This window comes from Squalius cephalus (genome assembly GCF_949319135.1).
Source record: "Squalius cephalus genome assembly, chromosome: 9".
NCBI classification, from domain to species: domain Eukaryota; kingdom Metazoa; phylum Chordata; class Actinopteri; order Cypriniformes; family Leuciscidae; genus Squalius; species Squalius cephalus.
The window spans coordinates 27,255,361-27,278,942 of record NC_137130.1 but is presented as its reverse complement, the minus strand read 5'-3'; the positions used below and the strand labels follow the sequence as shown (position 1 = coordinate 27,278,942).

The window sequence follows — 23,582 nt, the reverse complement described above, 5'->3', positions numbered from 1 at the left end:
GCTCTGGCGACACTTTGATAGCACTTAGCTTAGCCCAGTTCATTCATTAGGGTCCAAACAGAGATGAAGTTAGAAGTGACCAAACACCTCCACGTTTTCCCTATTTAAATACAGTTACACGAGTAGTTAAAAAAGTCACGTTGGTTCTTATGACAGAAGTGAGAGTGAGAGGATTTTTCAGGCGTGACTTTTTACTGCGCAGAGTTAAAGTGCTCCCAAGTGCTATTCCGCCATACATTATAGTTATCCTTTTAACGCGCCACGTTTTATTTTGTGTCACCATACTTGGTCGTGTAACTACTCATGTAACTGTATTTAAATAGGGAAAACGTGGAGGTGTTTGGTCGCTTCTAACTTCATCTCTGTTTGGTCCCTAATGAATGAACTGGGCTAAGCTAAGTGCTATCAAAGTGTCGCCAGAGCGATTGAGTCGAGAGAGGTATGTATCAACTCGTCTTAGTTAAGGGAATAACATAGTTTAATATGAAGATACATTAATCAAAATACATTAATCAAATAATAATAATAATAATAGAAATAAATCATACATTTCATACATAGATACCATGTTTTATTGACACACTAACACATTTTAAGACTATTTGGGTTTGGCACATGACTTTAATATGCAGACCTAGGAAGAAACTAGAAAAGGAAAGTTTGTTTGCCTGTAAGTTTAAAATGCTTTTAAAAGAGTCAAAAGTAAAAAGACTATAAACCATCAGCATATGTCAATCATTATGGGTTTGACAGACACCTGGTTTTAAGATACGTTTTCGTTGATCCAAACACAAGTGGATTACTTTAAATACAGGTGTAAAAGGGGTCAAAAACCTTTTGAGCTTGTCCACTTTTGACCACTTCCAGAGGTTGTCGAAAACGCAAAACAAATGTTTCCAACTTTCGCATGTTAATACCATATGTCGCAATTTTGTGCCAATAATACATGGATTATGATCAAAATTGCTGTTAATATTCACATCCTTTCCATTCGCTTCCTTTTGCCCTCACTTGTAAGCAATAATGGCTTCATTCATTCAATTTTTTTGCGTTGCAGTCTGCGCTCCTGCGACAGTGATGTAGAGTGTGACAAAAACAGATGGAAGGGTCAACTCTTGATGAAATCTGAACAAAAAATGCTCACAGGAGATGCATTTAAAACGCATGTTAAAAATACCAGGTGTAAACCGTAATGCATCTAGGCTGACCACCTGTGATCGGTTCACTGAAAACTCATCTTATCAGGTGTAAAAAGGGCCATAGACACATGAAGTTCTCACCTGGGTATCCTTTTTGGCCTGGGTCTCCTGGAACGCCAGTTTCACCCCTCTGTCCTGGCAGTCCTGGTTCTCCAGGAGCTCCAGTAGATGCTCCTAAAACTTCACCATGTTCACCCTTTTCCCCTGAAGCACCATCCAAACCTGGTACACCAAAGATGCCTGGAGCTCCTTTCACACCTTTGGTGCCAGAATATCCTAAATTGCCCCGAGGTCCAACAAAACCTATGTGGTCAAAATCAAATGATCAGAGCTAAAAAGGCCTAATAGACAGACAGGGGTTAAAGTATACAGAATGATTAAATAAAATGTACAATAACACATAGGCCACCCAATGCTCACCCCTTGGCCCAGGTGGGCCTCCTCTTCCTGGTTCACCTTGCTCTCCTTTAGCCCCGGGTCCTCCAGAAAGACCTGGCATGCCTTTGAGACCTGGTACTCCTAAAACACACATATATGGGCAGGCATAACATAACTAGAGATAAAATTATTATAATAATAGTTTTTATTTTTTTTTTTTTTATTGAGGAAAATATTATAATAATACATCCAATTACCAGTAAATCCTTCCAACCCTGGGAATCCAGGCAGCCCGGGATCTCCAGGTGGCCCGGGATCTCCAATACACTCCACTGTAACAAGATTAACATGTCAAACTATATATATATATATATATATATATATACACACAGTTGGTTATTGGTGATCATAGATGGTGGATTGACTGCAATGTGGTAAAGCACCAAAGGCCCGTTCATGCCTAGGACTACATATCACTGGAATAACTTTCAGAACAGTTTCCAGCTGATGAATGATAAAAACATTGACAGCAAATCAGAAATCACCTGTCTTTAAAAAGTTTGAGTGTTTAAAGCAGCAGAGGACAACTGCAGTGCTCGCTTATAATAAACACAATGTTATTATCCATTGGTGTGGACAACAACAGTTAACGTCATAGTTATCTTTACAGTTATCTTTAAAGATATTGTTGTAGATTTGATCCAGCTACCTTCGATATTCCATTGATCTTCTCTTGAGCTACAGTCTCCTGTAAGACACATGTAAAATAGACATGAATACAAAGACTAAGAAGAAGAGTATAACATTCTGTGGATTTGCTAAACTCACTAGAAAAAAAGAAAAATATTCAATACAAAAAGCAAAACACAGAAATTACAATTTTCTAGTGGTCTTAGAGAATTTTCACACCTGGCTCATATATATATATATATTTACTTTATAATAACTTTCATTAATATCTTCTAACTCTTTATTGTGATGGTCCTCCAACAGACATTTTACTGACTATAAGTAACTTTGCAACTGCATGTCAACTTAATCTAACCCTAATGAGAGTTAGTAGACATGTAGGTGCAACGTTACTTATAGTCAACAGAATGTGTTAAAGGGACCATCAAAATGAAATGTTCATTCTTATATTGTTAAATTTGGATCATTCATAGCTACCAAACAGCTTTTTGCATTTGTACTTTTGTAAAACTAAAATAAAAAGTGCACTACCCAGATAGCATGTAACCATTGAAACAATGTTGAGTCAGTGTTGATGCGTCAACGCTGATTACATTGAAATAACGTTAGAAAGTGATGTTGTTTTACCATCACTCTTGCACCCTCAGTTAATATTGAAATAATGTTCAGATTTCAACCACAAATCAATAGTGTTAATATTGCTTCAACATTAAAAAGTGATGTTGTTTCAATGTCACTTTTGCACCCTCGGTTAATATTGAAATAATGTTCAGATTTCAATCACAATTCAATAGTGTTAATATTGCTTCAACATTACAAAGTGATGTTGTTTCAATGTCACTTTTGCACCCTCAGTTAATGCTGAAGCAATGTTGAGATTTCAACCAAAAATCAACGGTAATAGTATTGATTCAACATTACAAAGTGATTTTTTATCAACATCACTTTTGCACCCTCAGTTAATGTTGAATCAACATTACACTATGATTGATTCTACATCACCAATGCTGAATCAATACTGAAATTAACACAAATAATCAATGGTAATATTGAATCAACGTTACACTAAGATGTTGAATCTACATCACTGCTGTTGAATCAACACAGAAATTAACTAAAATAATCAATGGTAATATTGAATCATCGTTATGATGTTGAATCTACATCACTGCTGTTGAATCAACTCTGAAATTAACTAAAATAAATCGATGGTAATATTGTTGAATCATCGTTACACTATGATGTTGAATCTACATCACTGCTGTTGAATCAACACTGAAATTAACAGAAATAATCTTTGGTAATATGGTTTGATCAATGTTACAATGTGATGTTGATTCTAAATACATTTTGTTGAAACACTGAAAATACAACTGAAAAGGAACATGTCAACCAATGTTGCCATCTGATGTACCAAGTTAATGTTGAAACAACATTAATATTTCAACTACACTTCAATGATGCGTCAACAAATTCCTGACCAAAAATTTGGCAAAAACCTTTTAAAATATAAATGACACATTTCCAGCAGTTGAGTTAATTTATTTTATTCAATCAATCAATGGCAAAAAATATATTAAAAGATCATTCTTTAAAAAAGAAAGGGGGAGAAATAGGACAAAAGCATTTCAACCTTTAAAAATAAAATTGGCTTCTGAAGTCTGATGTCATCATAACTACAGGTGGTCCAACGGTTCAGGTTTTTAAAAATCTGTCATACATCAGACTACTGCCTCTTTTCCTCTGGGTTCTCTGAAATCTGAAAAAGAAAGCATGATGTTACTCGAGAACAAGTCAATTCAGTTGCCACATTCAAGAATGTTAATATACTAAACACAATACAATTCGCTTTTTAAAAAAAGTTGCTGAACACAAAATATTCTAACTATGATTAAAGTATCGTTAAATTCTGATTTTTTCATTTATTTTTTTTAAAATCTATTAATGCTTCAATATAAAAAAAATCACTACGGCAGGGGTGTCCGATTTTATCTCCAGCCCTAATTAAACACACCTGAAGCAGCTAATCAAGCTAATCAAGGTCATTAGGATCAATGAACACTTCCAGGCAGGTGTTGGAGCTAAACTCTTCATGAAGAGGAACAAACACCTATGAGCTGTAGCCATTAACTATATCTCAGTTCAATTTCTGTGAAACTACATAGCATTCAAGTAACACGTTTATCTTGTAGAATAAAAGAACTTTGGTTTTTACAATGAAAATTTCTTTAAAGGGATGGTTCAGCCATATTTGAAGAGATTAAGGTCTACATAAGGTGAATCTGCAGCTTCAAAGGGATAGTTCATCCCGAAATGAAAATTCTGTCATCATTTACTCACCCTCAAGTTGTTCCAAACCTGTATGAGTTTCTTTCTTCTGTTGAACACAAAAGAAGATATTTTAAAGAATGTTGGTAACCAGGAAGTTGACGATGGCCATTGATTTCCATAGTAGAAAATAAATACCATGGAAGTCAATGGCTACCCTCAACTGTCTGGATGCCAACATTCTTCACTCTATCTTCTTTTGTGTGCAGCAGAAGAAATGCATGCAGGTTTGGAACAACTTGAGGATGAGTAAATAATGACAGAATTTTCATTTCGGGATGAACTATCCCTTTGAAGCTGCAGATTCACCTTATGTAGACCTTAATCTCTTCAAATTTCACGAAATAAAATAGCCATGTCAGTCACTTTCTTAATAAACCCAAGATGTTTTTTGTTATTGTGTTTCAGTGGAAATTTCTCAAATTTAATACAGATTCAGGAATTTGAATGATTACCTGATTAAGCAGTGATAAGGCACAGGATATCATCAAGTCCCAGGTCAGGTGATTATGCTGTCGACAACAACTCGGTGTATAATCAATGTCAGCATTATCAGGAGGGGGGTGCTTTCTATTTATTTATTGTCCATCTTCGTCGGCCTTCATTCCTACTAAAGGAGCAATGTGCTCTGCATGCAAGCACTGATGGATGCAAGACATGGGCTATGTTTGCAGTGTAACTTTCTTGCTCATGTTCATGTCTTCTGCACTTCAAGAAATGTGTTAAATGACGTTAGAACTTTATTCAGGAAATTCGTAATAAACTTTACTAAAGTAATGTGCATTTTTTAAGTATATAGATGCACCATTGTTTGAAACTGTGCTAGAGAAGTCATGTAAGTATGTCAGGTGCTTCAACAAACCAGACTTCTGTATAGGATGCACCTATGTTTTCTCTCTAATGAGGAAGCGTTACACTACTGAGAAGTGCGCATGCAAAACCAAAATGGGCGTTTAGCAATCAGTGGCCAATTTCAAACTACAATAAATGTTTTTCAACCATTTTTCAACAGACTTGCTAAACCACCCCACCCCTAAACCAAGCCCCCACTGGATTAGAGCAAATCAGGTAAAGCGGTTGAAAATGCCCATTGTGGTTTGAAAACGCCCCACTGATAGAGAAACACCCACTAGTGTTCTGCAGAGATACATGCCTGAATGATCTTGTGCTCATCAACTACAAATCACTGTTAGTTCAATGTCACTGTCTCCACCCATGTGTGCTGTTGGCTTTCATCAAAATTTCAATGCTGATCCAACACACTTTAAACACTGAAATGTCAATCTCAACCAAAATTATGGTTTGGATCAAAACTCAACATTGTATTAATGTTCCCATGCTATCTGTGCGATTTATTTCAACACTTTACTTACTTGGAAAATTAATGTATGTTAGTAGATTTAGTAACAATAAATAAAATGCAAGTAAAAAGCATGCTAAAAGCAGAAATACATTATATGCACCATTGTTTGAAACTCGGAGAGTTCATGCATGTCAAACACACAAGACTTCCGTATAGGATGCACCTTGTGTTTTCTCTCTAATAAGGAAGCATCAATTAACTACTGAGAAGCCCACATGCAAAACCAAAATGGGCGTATACCAATTAGTGCCAACTTTTAGTGCAAACTATAATTGTTTTTTCAAAAGACATGCTAAAATCATGAGGGCCCACCCCTAAACCAAACCCCCAGTGTATTAGAGCAAATGAGGTAACACCATTGAAAGTGGAATGTGGGGTGGTGTGGCGAATGTGGGGTGGTGTGGCGCAATGGATAAGACACATGCCTTTGGTGTGAGAGACCCGGGTTCGAATCCACTGTGAGACACCAATGTGTCCCTGAGCAAGACACTTAACCCCTAGTTGCTCCAGAGGCGTGCGACCTCTGACATATATAGCAATTGTAAGTCGCTTTGGATAAAAGCGTCAGCTAAATGAATAAATGTAAATGAAAGTGCTCATAATGAACTGAAACGCCCCACTGATTGGGAAACACCCAGTAGTGTTTTGCACAGATACATGCCTGCAAGATCTTGTGCTCATAAACTAAGACTCACTGTTAGTTCAATGTCACTGTCTTCAACCATGTGTGCTGTTCCCTTTCATCAACATTTCAATGCTGATCCAACACACTTTAAACATTGAAATTTTGATGTCAACCAAAATGATGGTTTGGATCAAAACTCAATATTGAATCAATGTTACCATGCTGTCTGGGTAGGTTATAAATGAACTGAAGTTTAATGACATTTCCAAGCATTTTAATGCACATTAAATAATGATCTGTTAAGCAGACAGTCTACTAATAATCTAATAAGTTAGTTGACATGTAGTTGCATAGTTGCTTATAGTCAGCAGAATGTTCAAAAGGGACTGTCAAAATAAAGTGTTACCAGTATAACTGGTTCCACTTTATATTAGGTGTCTTTAACTACGATGTACTTAAGTAAAATAAATAAACAAAACAAACAAACAAAATAAATTGTCAGGCACAATGTACTTATTGTATTCATGTTCTATTGCAAAACACTTTTGCTGCTATTAAGTTGTGATACGGGTAATGTTAGGGACAGATTTGGTGGTATGGGTAGGTTTAAGGCTTGGTCAAGTGGTCAACAGTGTACAGGGGTCAATAGCTTGTTAATGTTTAAATAAACGTACTAAAGATTACATAATGATTAACAGTTCAGTATAAAAAAAGCTAACAAATCCCATTAAACTTCGATTCATATATTACCTAATGCAATTTTTTTTACATTCACAAATGTTGTGAAAAAATAGTTTAATTAATCATTTTAAGCACATCACACACTATTCATATAAACATATTATTCAGTAACTCATCATAACCACAGTTCTGTCAAGACCACTATCATCAAAGATGATTGACAATTAGCATATTTAGCATTAGGTCTCATAGCTATTTGAATATATATTAAATAATAATCCGTTAAGCATTATATAATGTATGTTAATGATTTATCAATTAAGCTTTCAAATAATAAATGCAAATCATTTAATCAAGCTGTCAAAATCATTTGTAGATTTTTAAAAAGTGCAATATCATATCAATTGAAAGTTTAATAACATTTGTGAGCATTTCAATTTACATTAAATAATGATCTCTTAATCATTATGTAATGTTTAATAAGTTCATTAGTTAACATTAACAAGCACATTATCTCATATTTCTAGAGTTGGTAAAGAGTTACCAAAATATTAAAAAGGCAACATTTATATTTTTTTTGTTTAGTTTAACTGAAACTAAATAAACAAAAACGAATCAATAAAATTAATAAACACTGCTTAGAATTTAATAAAAATGACAGTAACAAACAACAAAATGAGCAATTCTTTAAAATTACAAAAATTAAAGTGAAAACAGAAAAGATAAAACATAAAACCTAATTCAAAATATTAACAAAACCTATAATAATACTGTTTATTGATGATACACAAATAACACCGATACACACCTGGAGCACCACGAAAACCGTTTACTCCCTCAACACCAATTTGTCCGTTATCTCCAGGAAGGCCCTTTACACCTTTAGTTGCTCCAAGAACTTGACCAGGTGGTCCTGCTGGGCCTTTTGGACCTGGAAGACCTGGAGCACCTGGGTATCCCTTCTCTCCAGGCTCACCTACAGGACCCTCTCCCTGAAGGAAAACAAGCATACAGATGCATCTAAATTACATACTTAGGTTAAGACTGGCATCAGAGTTAAAACTTTTCTTGATCAATATCACAGAAGTCACTACACAATGCACAGTGCACATCAATACAGCCACTGTCTTCTCATTAGTGTTGTTTTGAAGTGTTTTGAAATGCAAGACTCACAGGAGATCCTCTAAGACCTGGTTCACCATCTTTTCCATCACTTCCAGGCCTTCCCTGCACTCCTGTGAAACCAATAGCACCTGGGTCCCCTGGGTCACCAGGTAATCCTGCATTTCACAAGTGCAGACAAAATATTAAAATTTGCACATCGTTGCTTTCAGGTGGAAACCAAACCGCTACTTTTCAGAATTTTTTTATTTTTATTTTTTAATAATTAAACACTGTGTTGTCAAAGTTGATATTGTGGCTTTATATATGATCAGACACTTTCATGTGTCATTGTGTTATTAAAATTTTACCAAAAGCAAGCTCAAATAGAGCTACAAGGTTTTTGACCAGCTTATGTCAGATATATGTGTTTTGTCAATCATTAGACCGGCTGCATCTAAGGCACTAACAGCAGTGCATCATATTAGGCTCTCTTTCAAGGGAATATAGACATCACACCATGGTGTTGATCCAATGGGAATGCCTGTGAACCGGTGTCTGAGTCACGTGTAGTACACGCCAAGCCATTGGCCTGTGATGATGGCAGGTGACGCAATGGCGTGCTTAATCAATTCTACAATTAACACCTGCACAAGAGTGTCACCAGCTTCTTGTCTTCAGAAGCCACTTTGTCTGTCACTGTGTGTGCAATCTGTCTGTTTGTCTAGAACAGGAGTGAAAAAAAGGAAAGAAATCGTGCTATTCCTGGGGACGACAGACACGAGTTGTGTTTTCTCTGTCTCAGAGCAGAGTATGCTTGATCAGCTCTCGAGGGAATGAGTGCAACCGGCAGGCAGTCTACATCTTCCTCTAAGACTTGTGAGAAACTGCTAGATGTCGTCACTTGTGCGGTGGCTACATTAAATATCGAGTGGCCAAATTAGAAGAGGGAAGCGGTGCGTAGTAAACAGGACAAGCACTTCTTTACTAGCGGTCGGGCCCAGCCACCCAAAATGAACCTCCCCTTTTTCCTGATCCTCATGATGTGATCTTGAAGTCATGGAAAGCCCCTTATTCTGCCCGTGTTCATAACTCAATGACGTCAGATTATTCAACTATCATTGGGTTTACTGAGCATGGGTAACAAGTTGATGCCTCGGGTAGAAGAGACCCTCAAAGCCATGCAGTGTAATGTCTTTCTTAGTGGGCAAAACTTATGAGGTGGCAGGTCAGGCTGGTGGGTCCCAGCACACCATGTCGGTGTTACAGGCCTACCAGGCTGACCTGCTCAGAAAACTTGACACTGGCGAGGACCTTAGCCCCAAAGTGGTTAAAGAGCTCCACAAGGCCACAGATCTGTCTCTCCGCCACTAAGCAGATGGCCCGTGCTATCGACTGTTCTATGGCTGGTTTGGTGGTTACGGAGAGGCATCTGTGGCTCAACCTCTTGGGGATACCGAATAAAGAAAGAGCTTTGTTGCTGGGCGTCCCGATCTCACCATCTGGCTTGTTTGGCGGCACTGTCAGTACAGTCATCGGCAGGTTTTAGGTGGCAAAGCAATCCGAGGCCTTGCAGCAGTTCATCCCTCGCCGGATCCAGCAAACTGGTCTTTCAACCTGTTGACGTTAAAACTTATTGTACCTCACATCCAATCCGAGGATTGGTTTGTCATGATAGATCTGAAGGACGCATATTTTCACATAGAAATGTTACCCATTCACAAGAGGTTTGCTTTTGGGGGGCAGGAGGAAGCGTACCAATATTGGGTTCTTCCGTTTGGCATAGCCTTGTCTCCTCAAACCTTTACCAAGTGCATGGATGCAGCCCTGGCTCCACTGCGACTCCAGGGGATCCGTGTACTAAATTTGAGCCAAGTCGCAGGAGATGGCGGTTCGACATCAAAGTGTCATTCTCGCTCACATCAAGAATTTAGTTTGCTCTGGGTGGAAGGCAAACTGCTCTCCCTGAGGGCAGTTTACATCCCGGGACACCTCAGTACGGAAGCAGACATCCTATCGAAGGCAAAGGCTGAGGCACGGGGATTGGCGATTTCACTTTCAAATAGTGGAGTCCATATGGCAGAAGTTTGGCAGGGCGGAAGTGGACTTGTTTGCCTCCGAGGAGTCAACGCACCGTCCCCTTTGGTTTTCTCTCCATCCTCCAGCTCCTTTGAGGCTGGATGCCATGTCACAGACGTGACAGGGAGTTCTGGCGAGGGTCTGTCAAGAGGGGTTGTGGTTAATTTTGGTAACCCTGTTCTGTCTGGCCTGATCTCTCCTTGAAGGTTCTCCATGGGAGATTCCGACCAGGGGGGACCTTCTGTCTCTGGCTTGGGGGACATTCTTTACCCCCTGACCGGAGATCTGGAAACTGTGGTTCTGGCCCCTAAAGGAGTACCAGTTCATAGATTCTGGTCTCTCAATCGATGTTATTAATACCATCCTAAACGCTAGAGCTCCTTCTACTAGAAAGCTGTATACTCTTAAATGGCATATTTTCTCACCATGGTGCGAACAATGCCATCTTAACCCAGCCGACTGCCCAGTTGATTTAATACTGGAGTTGATTCAGTACTGGAGTTTCTTCAAGAGTATCCCCCAGTTGGACTGACCCCCACTACCCTTAAGGTTTATGTGGCCGCTACTTCAGCTTGCCACAACCAGATTGAAGGAGCTTCAGTGGGGAAGCATGTCCTGGTGTCCGGTTTCTTGCGTGATGCTAGACGGCTGAGGTCTGGCTGCAGCCCGCAGGTTCCCTCGTGCTGGGGTAGACACACACACATTCTCCAGGTTTTATAGTGTGGATGTGGAGTCAACCCCAGGATGTCAGGTCCTCTCAGGATGAGGCCTTCCTGTACTACAGTGCTTTTGCAAACTTCCACAACCTGTATGCAGGCATCCTCTCAGTATGGTGGCATAGGTATTGTTGTTGCCATTACGTGAAAACCATGACGTGGCGTCAAAATACACATGGTGCCATACTTCAAGTACACCTAAGCGATTTCTTCAGACAAGTAAATCTGGTGACAATCTCCTGCAGGTGTTATAGAAATGATTAAGCTAACATTTTGTCACCTGACTTTGTCCCAGGCCAATGCCTTGGCATGTCCTACATATGACTCAGACACTGGGTCACGCTGAAAGCATTCTAATTGCGTCAACATCATGACACAGCATCTCGTTCTATCTTTTGGTCAAAATCTCATCTTATAAAAGATGAAGTGCTATGCACAGGCTATTTAAGACAGTATTAGCTATGACTTGGCGACAAATGCTAGACTAAGACACTAAGACACCGCTACAAAAATACAAAAAACTTTAGCCTTTATATATTGTGTTTCTTGAGTAAAGAAAATTTACTTGTACTTATTTAAAGAACCAGTTCATTATTTACCCCTGCATTGCAAACAAGCAGAGACAGTCTAAACATGTGCGACACATTCAAAATTGAGGCGGAGTGGAGGTATGAGGTTTTTCTACAGTTTTAGGAGCCAATGGAGTTATGAGGTTTAGCCAAAAGCTCTTTTTAATACTTTTCTTTTGTTAAATACTTGCAAAACCCACATACAGAAGTAAAGGGTGACCAATAGTAATGATCTTTTTTTAATAAAAGTGATGAAATACAGAAATATGGAGGTTACTGTCCGACAGCGACAATATACTTTTCTGTTTGTTTCCTGAACATATAACAGATGACTATTGCACCTTTCTGTTTAGCTTCTCTCATCTCTCCTTTTCTGCCTTTGGGTCCAGATAATCCTCTAGCACCATGATGACCCTGTAAATCGCAAAAATCGATTTAATTGGCTAATGTAAAGATTTCATATACCTTGTAACCTTAACAAGGCATGACATCAAGGCATGGTGTATGTCTACTTACAAGTACACCATCGACACCTTTGGGTCCTGCGTCTCCCTGAACACCCTTCTGACCCCACTCCCCTGCCATTCCAGGGTCCCCAGCATCACCAGGAGGGCCCATAAGGCCAGGCTGGGATTTTACACTGCATTCACACAGACCATGATCACCTGATCAAATGATAAAAACATAACCAATTTAACAGGATTAGCAAAGACTGACAAATATCAAACACCTTCTATGTTCGTAGAGAAGATAGAATAATTTATGTTCCTGCTCTAAAAAAAAAAAAAAAAAAATTCCCATAATGCCCTGTACAACATGACTTGATATTGGCCATGCAAATAACCCTAGCAGTTTATTAAAAACTTAAAGCAACTTTGTTTTCACTTATCTTACCCTTTGGTCCCTTTTTTCCTGCATTCCCTGGACGTCCACGTTGTCCGGCTGGGCCTCTGAAGAAGTCTTCCACTGTATAAAGACACATTCATAGTTTTTAATAAAGTCTTTAGTATTAATTCAGTTTAATGTCACATTAAATCACTTCCATTACAGTCATTTTGGTCATCACAGTCAATAATCCTGGGCAATTTTTTAAGCAATAGTCATACAAGTGGGGAGAGACTGAAATCTTCAGATTTTTTTTTTTTTTTTTTTTACAATTAATTTCTAGGCATGTCAAATGGAAAATATTATATTTAATAATTGCAACACACACACACTATATACACTACTGTTCAAAAGAACGGTCAGATATGGTTTAAAGCAAGATAAATGTTTCTTGAGCAGCAAATCATCATATTAGAATGATTTCTGAAGAATGATGTGAATTTGAAGACTGAAGAAATGATACTGAAATTTCAGCTTTGGCATCAAATTAATAAATTACATTTTAAAACATTTTCGATTAAATAAATGGAGCCTTGGTGAGACTTTCAAAAACATAAAAAAATCTTACCGACCACAAACTTTTAAATGGTAGTGTGTATTCCAAAAGTTCTTTATTAGCATCACACTTATCACACTTACATGATCCCTTGGGTCCAGGTGGTCCCGGAAATCCAGGCCTCCCATCGGAGCCAGGCGGCCCAGGCTGAGTGGCAGGATTACCAGGTTCTCCAGCTTCTCCTTTGCCTCCCTTTGGTCCCTGTGGTCCCTGTGGTCCCTCTGTACCCCACAGATCCACTGTGGATCAGAGAAACAATCATATCAGAGACAGAGTTTGGTTAAAGTAATGTCTAAAGCCGTGTTTCCACCTAAATTACCAGGAACAATTTGTCCTAGGAACTTTTTTACCAGGAACTTTTTTCCCCCAGATCGATTGCTGTCTGCTTTTCCATTGCGGTCTTAAGTACTGTGAAGATAAGGCAAATTAGTCTGGTGATGTAGGACTGCGTGTGACTTTCCAGTTCTCGCTGAATTTCGTCCTCCGCATATAAGCTTAATAAAGCCTGAACCTCGTTGTCGGCCCATCTATCATTTTTTTTAAACTCCATTGTTGATTCGAAAAGCAAACAACTCTTACTGCACGCACCGCAACAGACTTTTAAAAATGGTCATGCTTTCCCGGGCCGCCAACAGGATCAGGCTCGTGTGGAACCCTCCACCGTGTCCCGAGCCCTCGAGGCTGGATGATTGGTTTCTCGGGGTGGCGCGCGCTTGTTCACAGCAACCCACCCCAGTTCCTTTCTTCCCGGATTTGCATGAGGAGCTGCCAGAAACCACCCTGGTGGCTCCTCCTCCCTCACCACCCTTGATGGCAGGGCGGCAAAGGATTACATGCATGTCCCACCAGTGGAGCGGGCCGTTGCTATGCAACTGTGCCCTAACTCCACTTGGCGCAGAGAGCCGTGTCTCCCTTCCCGGGCCTGTAATTACTCGTCGGACTTAACCGGCAAGGCTTACAAAGCCTGTGCGCGACGAAGATAACTGCGCGGTAAGTGGGTCGTGCGATGTCCACTATGGTGGCTGTGTCTGGCTGACATGAGGGAGACTGACAAAGTCAGGTTCCTTAACTCCCCCGTGTCCCAGACCAGCCTCAAGCAGACTAAGGCGATTAATCACATCCTGCCACAGCGGTCAGCTGCTGCCTCCACCCCAATCGCATGCGGCCCCTCAGTTTGCTCATCGCTGGGGCGTCCTCCTGCTTCTGCCCTCGCTCCCGTGCCGCAGCAGCAGCGTCCTTCCAAGCGGCGCTGAGGAGCCAGTCACAGGCAGGTCGCCCCGTCCGTCAAGGCCCCTGCCAAGAGGGGCAGCAAAGCCAGGGGTATGCGGCCCTAGGACGGGCGACCCGGAGATGGATGGGACTGCTCTTTGGGAGATGGTGACCGTGGTAAATCCTGAGTTTCCTTTTTTTTGTGTTCTGCCGCTGGCGTCAAAAGTTTCTTCCATCTCTGGGTCCGAAGAGGGCGCGGAGAGCAGTGGGGGGAGAGAATCCTCACCACTCTCATCCGCCTCTTCTATCGCCAGTGGGCAGCAGCGTGCAGTTCGAGAATGCAACCAAGCGTCCTCCTGCCCCGTGGAACCAGGTAAGTGTTGCATAGCACACTCAGACCCTGCTACGGGCCGCCTCCCAGAGAGAGCCTCCCGAGCTGCGTCTCTGTGTCTCCAAGATTGGTTTGCAGTGATCAGACTGAAGAATGCGTACTTACATGTCTCGATTCTCCCTCGACACAGGCTGTTTCTGCACTTCGCATTCGAGGGTCGAGCATATCAGTACAAGGTCCTGCCCTTTGGGGTGTCCCTGTCTCCCCGTTTCTTCACGAAAGTCACGGAGGGGGCACTTGTTCCCATGAGAGAACAGGGCATTCGCATCCTCAACTATCTCGACGACTGGCTCATACTAGCACACTCTCGAGATCAGTTATGCGAACACAGGGACCTCGTGCTCAAGCACCTCAGCCAGTTGGGTCTTCAGGTCAACTGGGATAAGAGGAAACTCTCCCCCGTGCAGAGGATCTCTTTTCTCGGTATGGAGTTGGATTCGGTCTCACAGACAGCGCACCTCACAGAGGAACGCGCTTGGTCGGTGCTGAACCTCCTGAATACGTTCAAAGGCAGGACAGCAGTCCCACTGAAATTCTTTCAGAGGCTCCTGAATGGCAGCGGCAGCAGCGTTAACCCCGCTTGGACTGCTCCATATGAGACCGCTTCAGCACTGGCTTCACGGCCGAGTCCCGAGATGGGCATGGCATCACGGCACTCACCGGGTGACAATCACAACGGCATGCCGCCAGACCTTCAGCCTGTGGTCAGACCTCTCGTTCCTGCTACCCTTGGAACAGGTGTCACAGATGCCTCTGCCACTGACTGGGGTGCCACGTACAACGGGCATGCAGTGTCAGAGGTGTGGACGGGCCCCCAATTGCATTGGCACATCAGGTGGTGTACGCTCCTGTCGCATGTCGCAACTCGCCCGCCATCTCTTCCTCTGGAGTCAGAAACATCTGAGGTCACTTCGGGGCATGTTTGTCCCCAGTGTGCTCAACCGTGTGGCCTACGAGCTATCACGTGCTGTGCTCCTGGTAGAATAGCGACTCCATGTCCAGGCGGTTCAGCTGATCTGGAGAGAGTTCAGGGAGGCTCAGGTAGACCTGTTTGCCTCCTCAGAGACCTCCCACTGCCAGCTGTTTTACTGTTTTCTGGTTCCCAGAACTCATGCTCCTTGTGACAGTTCCTCCCTGGCCCATTCCTCTGAGGAAGGACCTTCTGACTCTGAGACGGGGCACCCTATGACACCCGCGTCCGGACCTCTGGAAACTCCATGTGTGGTCCCTGGATGGGATGCCAAGGTTCTAGGTGACTTACCCCCAGAGGTACTTAACACCATCACTTCAGCACGGGCGCAATCTACAAGACGTGCGTATGCCTTGAAGTGGAACCTATTCGTCGAGTGGTGTTCTTCTTGCAGAGAGGACCCCCGAATATGTTCAATAGAGTCCATGCCCCCTCTATACCCTCTTGGGACCTTTCCCTGCTGCTTCGAGCACACCAGGATGCTCCCTTTGAGCCTTTGCAATCAGCAGACTTAAAGCTTCTCTTCATGAAGACTTTGCTGCTGGTTGCACTGGCCTCTATCAAGAGGGTAGGGGACCTGCAGGCATTTTCGGACGACGATTCGTGCCTAGAGTTCAGGCCGGGTGGCTATGTGCCCAAGGTTCCTACCACTCCCTTCTGGGACCAGATGGTGAACCTGCAAGCGCTGCCCCTGGAGGAGGCAGACCCAGCCCTGCCTTTGTCCTGTCCGCACTCTGCGTCTGTACGTGGACAGAACTCAAAGTCTCAGGACCTCAGACCAGCTCTTTGTCTGTTACAGTGGCTAGCAGAAGGGAAATACTGTCTCCAAGCAGAGGATGGCCCACTGGATAGTTGATGCCATCGCCTTGGCTTACCAAGCACAAGGCATGCCCTGCCCGCTCAGGTTGCATGCTCACTCCATAAGAGGCGTTGCATCCTCCTGGGCGCTGGCACGTGGCGCCTCGCTAACAAATATCTGTAGAGCTGCGGGCTGGGCGACACCTAACACGTTCGCTAGATATTATAGCCTACGTGTAGAGCCGGTCTCCTAAACGGGTAGAAGCACTGAGAGGCCCGGCTCTGTCGGCTTGCTGCACCCTACTGTGCACCCTTATTACTCCAGTTTGAAAAACCTGTTGAGTCCTCCAACACCCTCGGCCCGGATGTGGCGGAGTATCCGGTGACAGGCCTTTATCCGTTAAATCCTTGGGAACCGGGTCAAGGCTGGGTCCCTTATGTGTGACCCTGCAGGGATCCCATATGTGTATTCTTCCACAGCTGCTCCTAAATGGAAGCCCGTGTCTTTCCCTTGAGCTAAGTCACCCAGTATTTCATATGCAGTACAACCTTTGGGTTAGTCCATATGTATATCTCCACATAACTCCTTGGGCGAAGAATGTGGGTTTCGCAGCATTCTCCTTCCTAACAGAAAGGGCACGCTTTCCCAGTGTTATCCAATAATCTAATTATATGGGTTATCACAGAACAACAGTGACAGATACACTCTGTGTAAGCCTTCTCCTAATGTCCTTCCCGGCAAGAAGGGGTAAGCGGCTTGTACAGGGTGCTGGATGGAGTCAGCAGCTGTGGCGCTTTGGTAGGGATTCATATTCGTCTGTCACAACGTACGTTCCGTCCCATCGCCACATCTGCTGCGGCCCGCTGGGACAGCCAGGTCATCGGCTCAGCTCCTCAGCAAAAAGTTGAGGTGCAATCGCACCTGCTGCTCGTTGTGTGACCGCACTGCGTGGCGGAGCAGCTGTTGTGGGTGATTACACTCCAGTGTACATTGCCTCGTTTGGTTTCGCTCAAAGTGAATTGGCTTCTCTGGCGAGATTCCTTTTCGCCGGTCACGACGTATGTCTCTGTTCCCTCCTTCAGGGAACGAGGGTTACCATATGTAACCGAGACGTTTCTGTGACAACAGGTTTACATACTTACAAGACTTACAAGTTCGCAAGCAACATGAGGGCGAATAAATAATGGCAGAATTTCCATTTTTCCATTTTAGATTGAACTATCTGTGTTTAACTGTCAGACAAGGCTCAGTCATGAAATACCTTGTTGTTGTTCAGAGGGAGGGGGTCCTGGGGGACCTGGCTGTCCTTTAACACCCTTAGAACCATAATTTCCATTTTGGCCACGCTCCCCTGGAGGTCCTGGAGGACCCACTGTATTAACAAGAAAAACAGACAGAAGCAAAGAAAGAAACATTAAGAATGTATTGAAACATTAGACTGTATATTGGAGGTTAGATTAGGACTACTCAAATACCAGACATTTAAGGGGCCCTATTATGCCCTTTTTAAAGTCTTGATTTTGTTTTTGAGGTCTACTAGAATAGGTTTTCACGATTGAATGTTCAAAAAATATTATTTTTCACATCATTTACATTATTGCAGCACCTCTCTTCCCAGTCTGTCAGTTACGCTCTGTTTAGTTTCTGTCTCTATGAAGCCCCTCCTTCCGAAAAGAGCACTGTGGTTTGATTGGTCAGCTGGACCAGTGTGTTGTGATTGGTCAACCGATTAGAGGGTGTTTCAGAAATGTCACGCTCCTTACCATATCCGCGAGTTTCAACACACTACTATCAAAACTCAACCGGGCATCCACCCTTTTTTTGCATATGCCTCACTAATCTAAATGAGGATATTGTGACTTTTCCGGAAGAAAACTCAAGACTACAATCGAGGCACTTCAGGGAGATCAGAAACAGCGTTTATAGAGAATAACTGATATAGAGAATAACTGATATAGACTCCTTTTGGAGTGACGTTGTGCTTTGAAACTTTGCAGACCTTTTTCATTATCAAACAGCAATTATACACACTAAAGAAATTTGAAAATGTAAAAAAAAAAAAGCATAATAGGACCCCTTTGAACAGCGATAATCTCAGTGCATTATTTTTAGTACCTCCATTATCTGAACCTCCTATCAGCTCTCCGGGTTCTCCTCTCTCTCCCTGTTGAATGATATGAATTTTGGTCATTCAACTTATGATGCAGATTGATTGGTAAGGTATGACAAGATGTAGGACTAAACCAGAAATGAATTTATTACCTTGCGGCCAGAATTTCCTGGGAAACCTGGTAGTCCAGTGTCACCCTGTAGGAATGGAGAGAGACTTGAAATGTTTAAGTAAACACAAATGCTTTGCACTGTTGGGAAATTGATCAAAATTGCATACCCTCGGTCCTGGCCAGCCATTTAATCCTGGGTTTCCCTGTAATTAATAGTAATTGGTTACATTTTATATATAAATGTGTGTATATATATATATATATATATATAAAGGTTGAATATGTGTGCACATTCAAAAACCAAAATGAACTCAGTTGGGCTTTTTTGTTGTTGTTGTTGTTTTCACATTTTGATTTAATAGTTAATAAAGAGATTTCAGCACTTAAACAATCATACCCGTTGTCCCGGAAACCCTGACACACCAGTCTCTCCTTTCGTAGATGTATATCCCTGAAACAAAAAAAACAAACAAAAAAAAGATCATCATTAAGATATTGCCAAGTCTCTTTTGGTTCATTCAGTGGTTAGTTACATTGACAGCTATTTGCAAGTCACATACTGCTCTTATCTGTTTGAATGAGGAAAGACCATCTGTTAAACTCAAGATTTTCAACATTTCAATAACATATTTCAAATCACCAATAAAATCAATGTGATGAAGGATGTTAAGAGGCTAAAAGCAGGTTTAAAACTTGCCCCATTAAGTCAACAGGGTGCAAATTTTAAAAAGAGGATAACACGGTGTAGGCAACACCGATTTTTGTCGTTGTTCTCTGTATTGACAGCACTCCAAATGTACAAAAAAATGAGCTCAATATTAAAATTGACCAGAGTTCTCCTTTAAGCATTACAATTTCTCCCATTTTTTCTATAAGTGGTTTGTCTTCTTCTATTGTTTCTGACTATTCCAGAAATATAACATGAACATCCTTGTGTTGAAGAAATGGAAAATTTGTGTGCAAAAAAGCTCTAACGTAACCTACCAAATCTCCTGGTTCACCTTTATAACCCTTCTGCCCCTTTTCACCCTGTTAAAGAAAACCAAAAAATGAACAGAAGATGATAATTACAGTAGCAAGATCATGTTCTCCCCCTAAGAGAAAATATTTGTAATAAACTAAAATCATGTTCTTCCTGCCTGCAATTCTGTAATGTTTGGTCTTGTCAGCGAGTAAGTTCCTGGTGGGCCTGGCTCTCCAATGTCCCCCTGAGGTGAGTATATGAAATTCAGATGGGTTAACAGTGCAGATTAAACACAATAATATTAGTCTGACACTGTGATATATGACACTAAATATTTGTCTTACCGGTTCTCCTTTGAATCCTTTTAATAGTTTACTGCTTTCACCCTGTATAGAGGCGACACATGTACATTAACATGATGTTCATTTACCAAAGTGACTTGATTGGATTGTGATGCCATAAAAATATATCTGTTTGAATGTAATTTTTTTATATAAAACTCTAAATATTATATAAGCAAAATATTGTGTTTTATTACCTTTTGTCCTTTAACACCTTTACTACCAGAGGGACCCTGAATAAAGATAATACAGTGAGAAGAAGAGATAGTAGGTTTGAAATAAAACAAGCAGTATAATTGTATGGCAGATGCTAAGTGCAAATAGTGATAGATGCTATTTAAACTAAGTGAAAATGGCAGTACGTTCTTTGCACTACATGCAAATATAGATGCTATTTGCAGTTTTGCAATAAACGTAAATAGTTGTTGAATGCTGTACAAATAGTGGCAGATACTTTTTGCACCTCAGTCTATTGTAGTATATTATAAAACAGTATGCAATAATAACAACATTTTCAGTGTATATGATAATTTTCATTAACATCATAAATGGATACTGACTTATTGAGACATTACTTGTCCCTATCCCTTAAATCTACTCCTACTCCTACCATATTGAACCTGTTGATCAGCAAAGGTATCCTCGAAAGTCCATGAAGGGAGCCATGGTTTTGAGTGTGGTAATATGAGCTGCACGTCACGCAGGGACATCACATCCAATTACAATTATATACCAATTAAAAACCCATTAAACACTTTATTCTCACTATTAAATACCCGTTAGGCACTTTATTTTCACTTTTCGAATATCATTTTGATTAAAATAATTTTTTAGCTGATATGTGATAAGAAAAAGGAGAAGAATTAATTCAGAAAAAAGCAGATTCCAACTTGGGTCGGTGGTGACAAAAGCTACTTTCCACGCCACCGTTCGTGTTATCAGATCAACAAATCCAACAAATAGACAAATAGTTCAACAAATAAAAACTCAGTAATTTTATTGTATGACTAACTCACCAAAGGTCCTTGATTTCCTGGCAGTCCACTGTACCCTGGGTTACCAGACGGTCCCTGTAAGAGTGAAATTAGATGATTTAGAAAACACATCTGTCCCTTCATCTTTTCATCCCTGATTGCTCAGTTTCTGATATCACAAGATGAATAACGAAAGTCAAACTTACCAAAAATCCTGGAAGACCTGGTAACCCTATATCTCCCTGTAAACAGAAAAAGGGAAAAAGTGACAGGAAACCTAAACCAAATATATCGATGTAAACTGCATTTAAACTAGTAAAATTCCTCTTACCTTGAATCTTTCCATATAGACCCACAGCTCCAAAGGGTCACCCTTCTCCCCCTTTATTCCTGGCCGACCCTATACAGAAGGTAAAAGTTACAGATAGGCAAATACACAAAGACAAAGTAATTGAAAGAGAGTGCGAGAGAAAATAAAATCATTATAGGTTAGATGGGTCATGTGTGAGTTATGAATAGATTCTGTCTCAATAATTCACTCTCTGACACACAAATAAATGAACATTCATACATTCACTCCAGGTCCAGCATTGAATCCTGGAAGTCCCGGCATTCCAGAATCTCCCCGGGTTCCATTACAGCCATCAGCTCCTGGTTTTCCACGAGGCCCAGATGGACCAGGGTGGCCCTGATGAGAGATTACCAATGACCCAGAATTGGTGAATCCAAAACTCACAATAAAAACTGCATTTAGAAGTCTAAGGAAAAGTATTTATGATATTTGAACTAGAAGACTTGTTTATTTCTGTGATTAGTTTTAATAAAAGGAACTATTTATTTAACATTGGTATCTTTTGTCATATTGCAGTTGCTTTATGATTTTATAAAACTCTGCTTCACTTCACACATCTAAACATAATATTGTTGATATAAACAAAATACTTACCGGAATACCATCTGCTCCATCAAACCCTGGAACCCCCACCATTCCCTAAAGAAAGACCCAAAGACATTAGTATTTCACTTTTTCATGTGAAGTTTCACTTTTTAACTCGCTCTCAGAACTGCTCTTGAGTATGTTTTAAACAGAATGATAAAGTACAACAAGGCAAAAATGGCTTAAAAAAAGAAGTATCCTTAATTGAACTTAATGTGCACTTAGTGTACATTAGATCTTATATATATATATATATATATATATATATATATATATATATATATATATATATATATATATATATATACTGTATATTACTTTCAGATAAAATAAATTAAATAAAAGGACATAAATAAAGTATATTTTAGTTTACCATGAATGCTTGTCAATACATTCGGCAGCACGCTTTCACCATATTTAAAAAACTGCAAAAGTAATTATGAAATTACATATAAAGATTAGGTAGGTAGGTCAAAAAAGCACTCTAAAGCTGACTGTGTAATGCGTGTGGTAGATGAAGACGACGAAAAGGTAATCCAAAACAAACAAGGCTTTATTTACTAAACATAAATATACAGGAGATTGTGGGAATAAATAGTAAGAACGAAAGCAAACGAAAACGGACAAACGTGAAAATCACAGGGCTATAAATACACAGGGCCAACAAAGGTAACTAGATGAGACACAGTTGAAACTAATCAGAAACAAAGGCAACTAACCAGGGACTAAACTAAGGGGCTGTTTACACATCACCATTTTCAACTAAAGATGCTTTTTTGGCTGTTCATTTATGTCAGCGGCATTTTGGGGGACAGAAAATGCAAACTTTTGAAAACAGGTTTCAAGTTTTTTGTAAACTACAAAAATACAAATTTGTGAAAATGGTGACGTCATGTGCATGTGTATTACGTGTTCAGTCTATAGGGACGTGTTTCTTTACAAAGTCACATCGCCAACTACTGGCCTGGCAGCAGAATACAGCATTTTTTGTCGATTCCGCGGATTCTTGTGAAAGGGAATCGTTTTGACATTGCCTTTGTTTATACACAAAAAACAAAGGAAAAACTATTCCATTTTTAGTACATTGTTGTCGTGTAAGCGTACCCTGAAAAAGAAGCAAAAACACAGGAACAATATGACAACAAAACTGAACATAACTCTGACACTCTGCATTTAAGTTTAAAGAATTATATATTTTCATTTAATTGCAATTAACATTTAATTAGGTGTCCGAGAAAATTATGTTTTCACTAAAGTATATTCTTTTCACTCTTTTCCCGCCATTTATGACACAACGCTTCCCAGTCATTGACGGAGTACGCACGCTGTACATAGCCTACGACGTAGCTACGGCATGAGTTCGACACAGAAGTATAAATTGGGCTTTAGTCTTTGACCAAAACATGATTTTCTCAGCTTTTTGGTCAAAATGTTTTATTTTTTTTATGAAATGTACCCTCTTGCAAGAGTTGATAAAAAAGAATGCATTAAGCTAGAATCAAATGTTTTGCATGATATTCATACAACAAAAATATTCTGGGGGCAATGAAAGTTTGTGAAAATGATAAAAAAAATAAAAAAATAAAAAAATGCTGGTGCTGGTGC

At 40.6% G+C, this 23,582-nt stretch overlaps 1 protein-coding gene across 3 annotated transcripts in view; it reads right to left on the bottom strand.

Moving 5' to 3' along the window:
* col4a2 (collagen, type IV, alpha 2) overlaps nucleotides 1-23,582 on the bottom strand; it is a 115,885-nt gene that overhangs the window by 26,608 nt on the left and 65,695 nt on the right. For all 3 annotated transcript variants that reach the window (XM_079881649.1, XM_079881650.1, XM_079881651.1), the window contains exons 6-29: nucleotides 21,987-22,031; nucleotides 21,612-21,728; nucleotides 21,372-21,440; nucleotides 21,247-21,282; nucleotides 21,083-21,136; nucleotides 20,264-20,299; nucleotides 20,070-20,111; nucleotides 19,901-19,969; nucleotides 19,746-19,790; nucleotides 19,159-19,212; nucleotides 18,929-18,964; nucleotides 18,802-18,846; nucleotides 18,655-18,703; nucleotides 17,801-17,911; nucleotides 13,254-13,409; nucleotides 12,624-12,695; nucleotides 12,246-12,394; nucleotides 12,071-12,143; nucleotides 8,438-8,544; nucleotides 8,073-8,256; nucleotides 2,287-2,325; nucleotides 1,835-1,909; nucleotides 1,620-1,718; nucleotides 1,281-1,502 (exon numbers count right to left, since the gene is read on the bottom strand). In XM_079881649.1, the coding sequence (XP_079737775.1) occupies nucleotides 1,281-1,502; nucleotides 1,620-1,718; nucleotides 1,835-1,909; nucleotides 2,287-2,325; nucleotides 8,073-8,256; nucleotides 8,438-8,544; nucleotides 12,071-12,143; nucleotides 12,246-12,394; nucleotides 12,624-12,695; nucleotides 13,254-13,409; nucleotides 17,801-17,911; nucleotides 18,655-18,703; nucleotides 18,802-18,846; nucleotides 18,929-18,964; nucleotides 19,159-19,212; nucleotides 19,746-19,790; nucleotides 19,901-19,969; nucleotides 20,070-20,111; nucleotides 20,264-20,299; nucleotides 21,083-21,136; nucleotides 21,247-21,282; nucleotides 21,372-21,440; nucleotides 21,612-21,728; nucleotides 21,987-22,031 (1,984 nt within the window). The remainder of the gene's footprint in view (nucleotides 1-1,280; nucleotides 1,503-1,619; nucleotides 1,719-1,834; nucleotides 1,910-2,286; nucleotides 2,326-8,072; nucleotides 8,257-8,437; nucleotides 8,545-12,070; nucleotides 12,144-12,245; nucleotides 12,395-12,623; nucleotides 12,696-13,253; nucleotides 13,410-17,800; nucleotides 17,912-18,654; nucleotides 18,704-18,801; nucleotides 18,847-18,928; nucleotides 18,965-19,158; nucleotides 19,213-19,745; nucleotides 19,791-19,900; nucleotides 19,970-20,069; nucleotides 20,112-20,263; nucleotides 20,300-21,082; nucleotides 21,137-21,246; nucleotides 21,283-21,371; nucleotides 21,441-21,611; nucleotides 21,729-21,986; nucleotides 22,032-23,582) is intronic.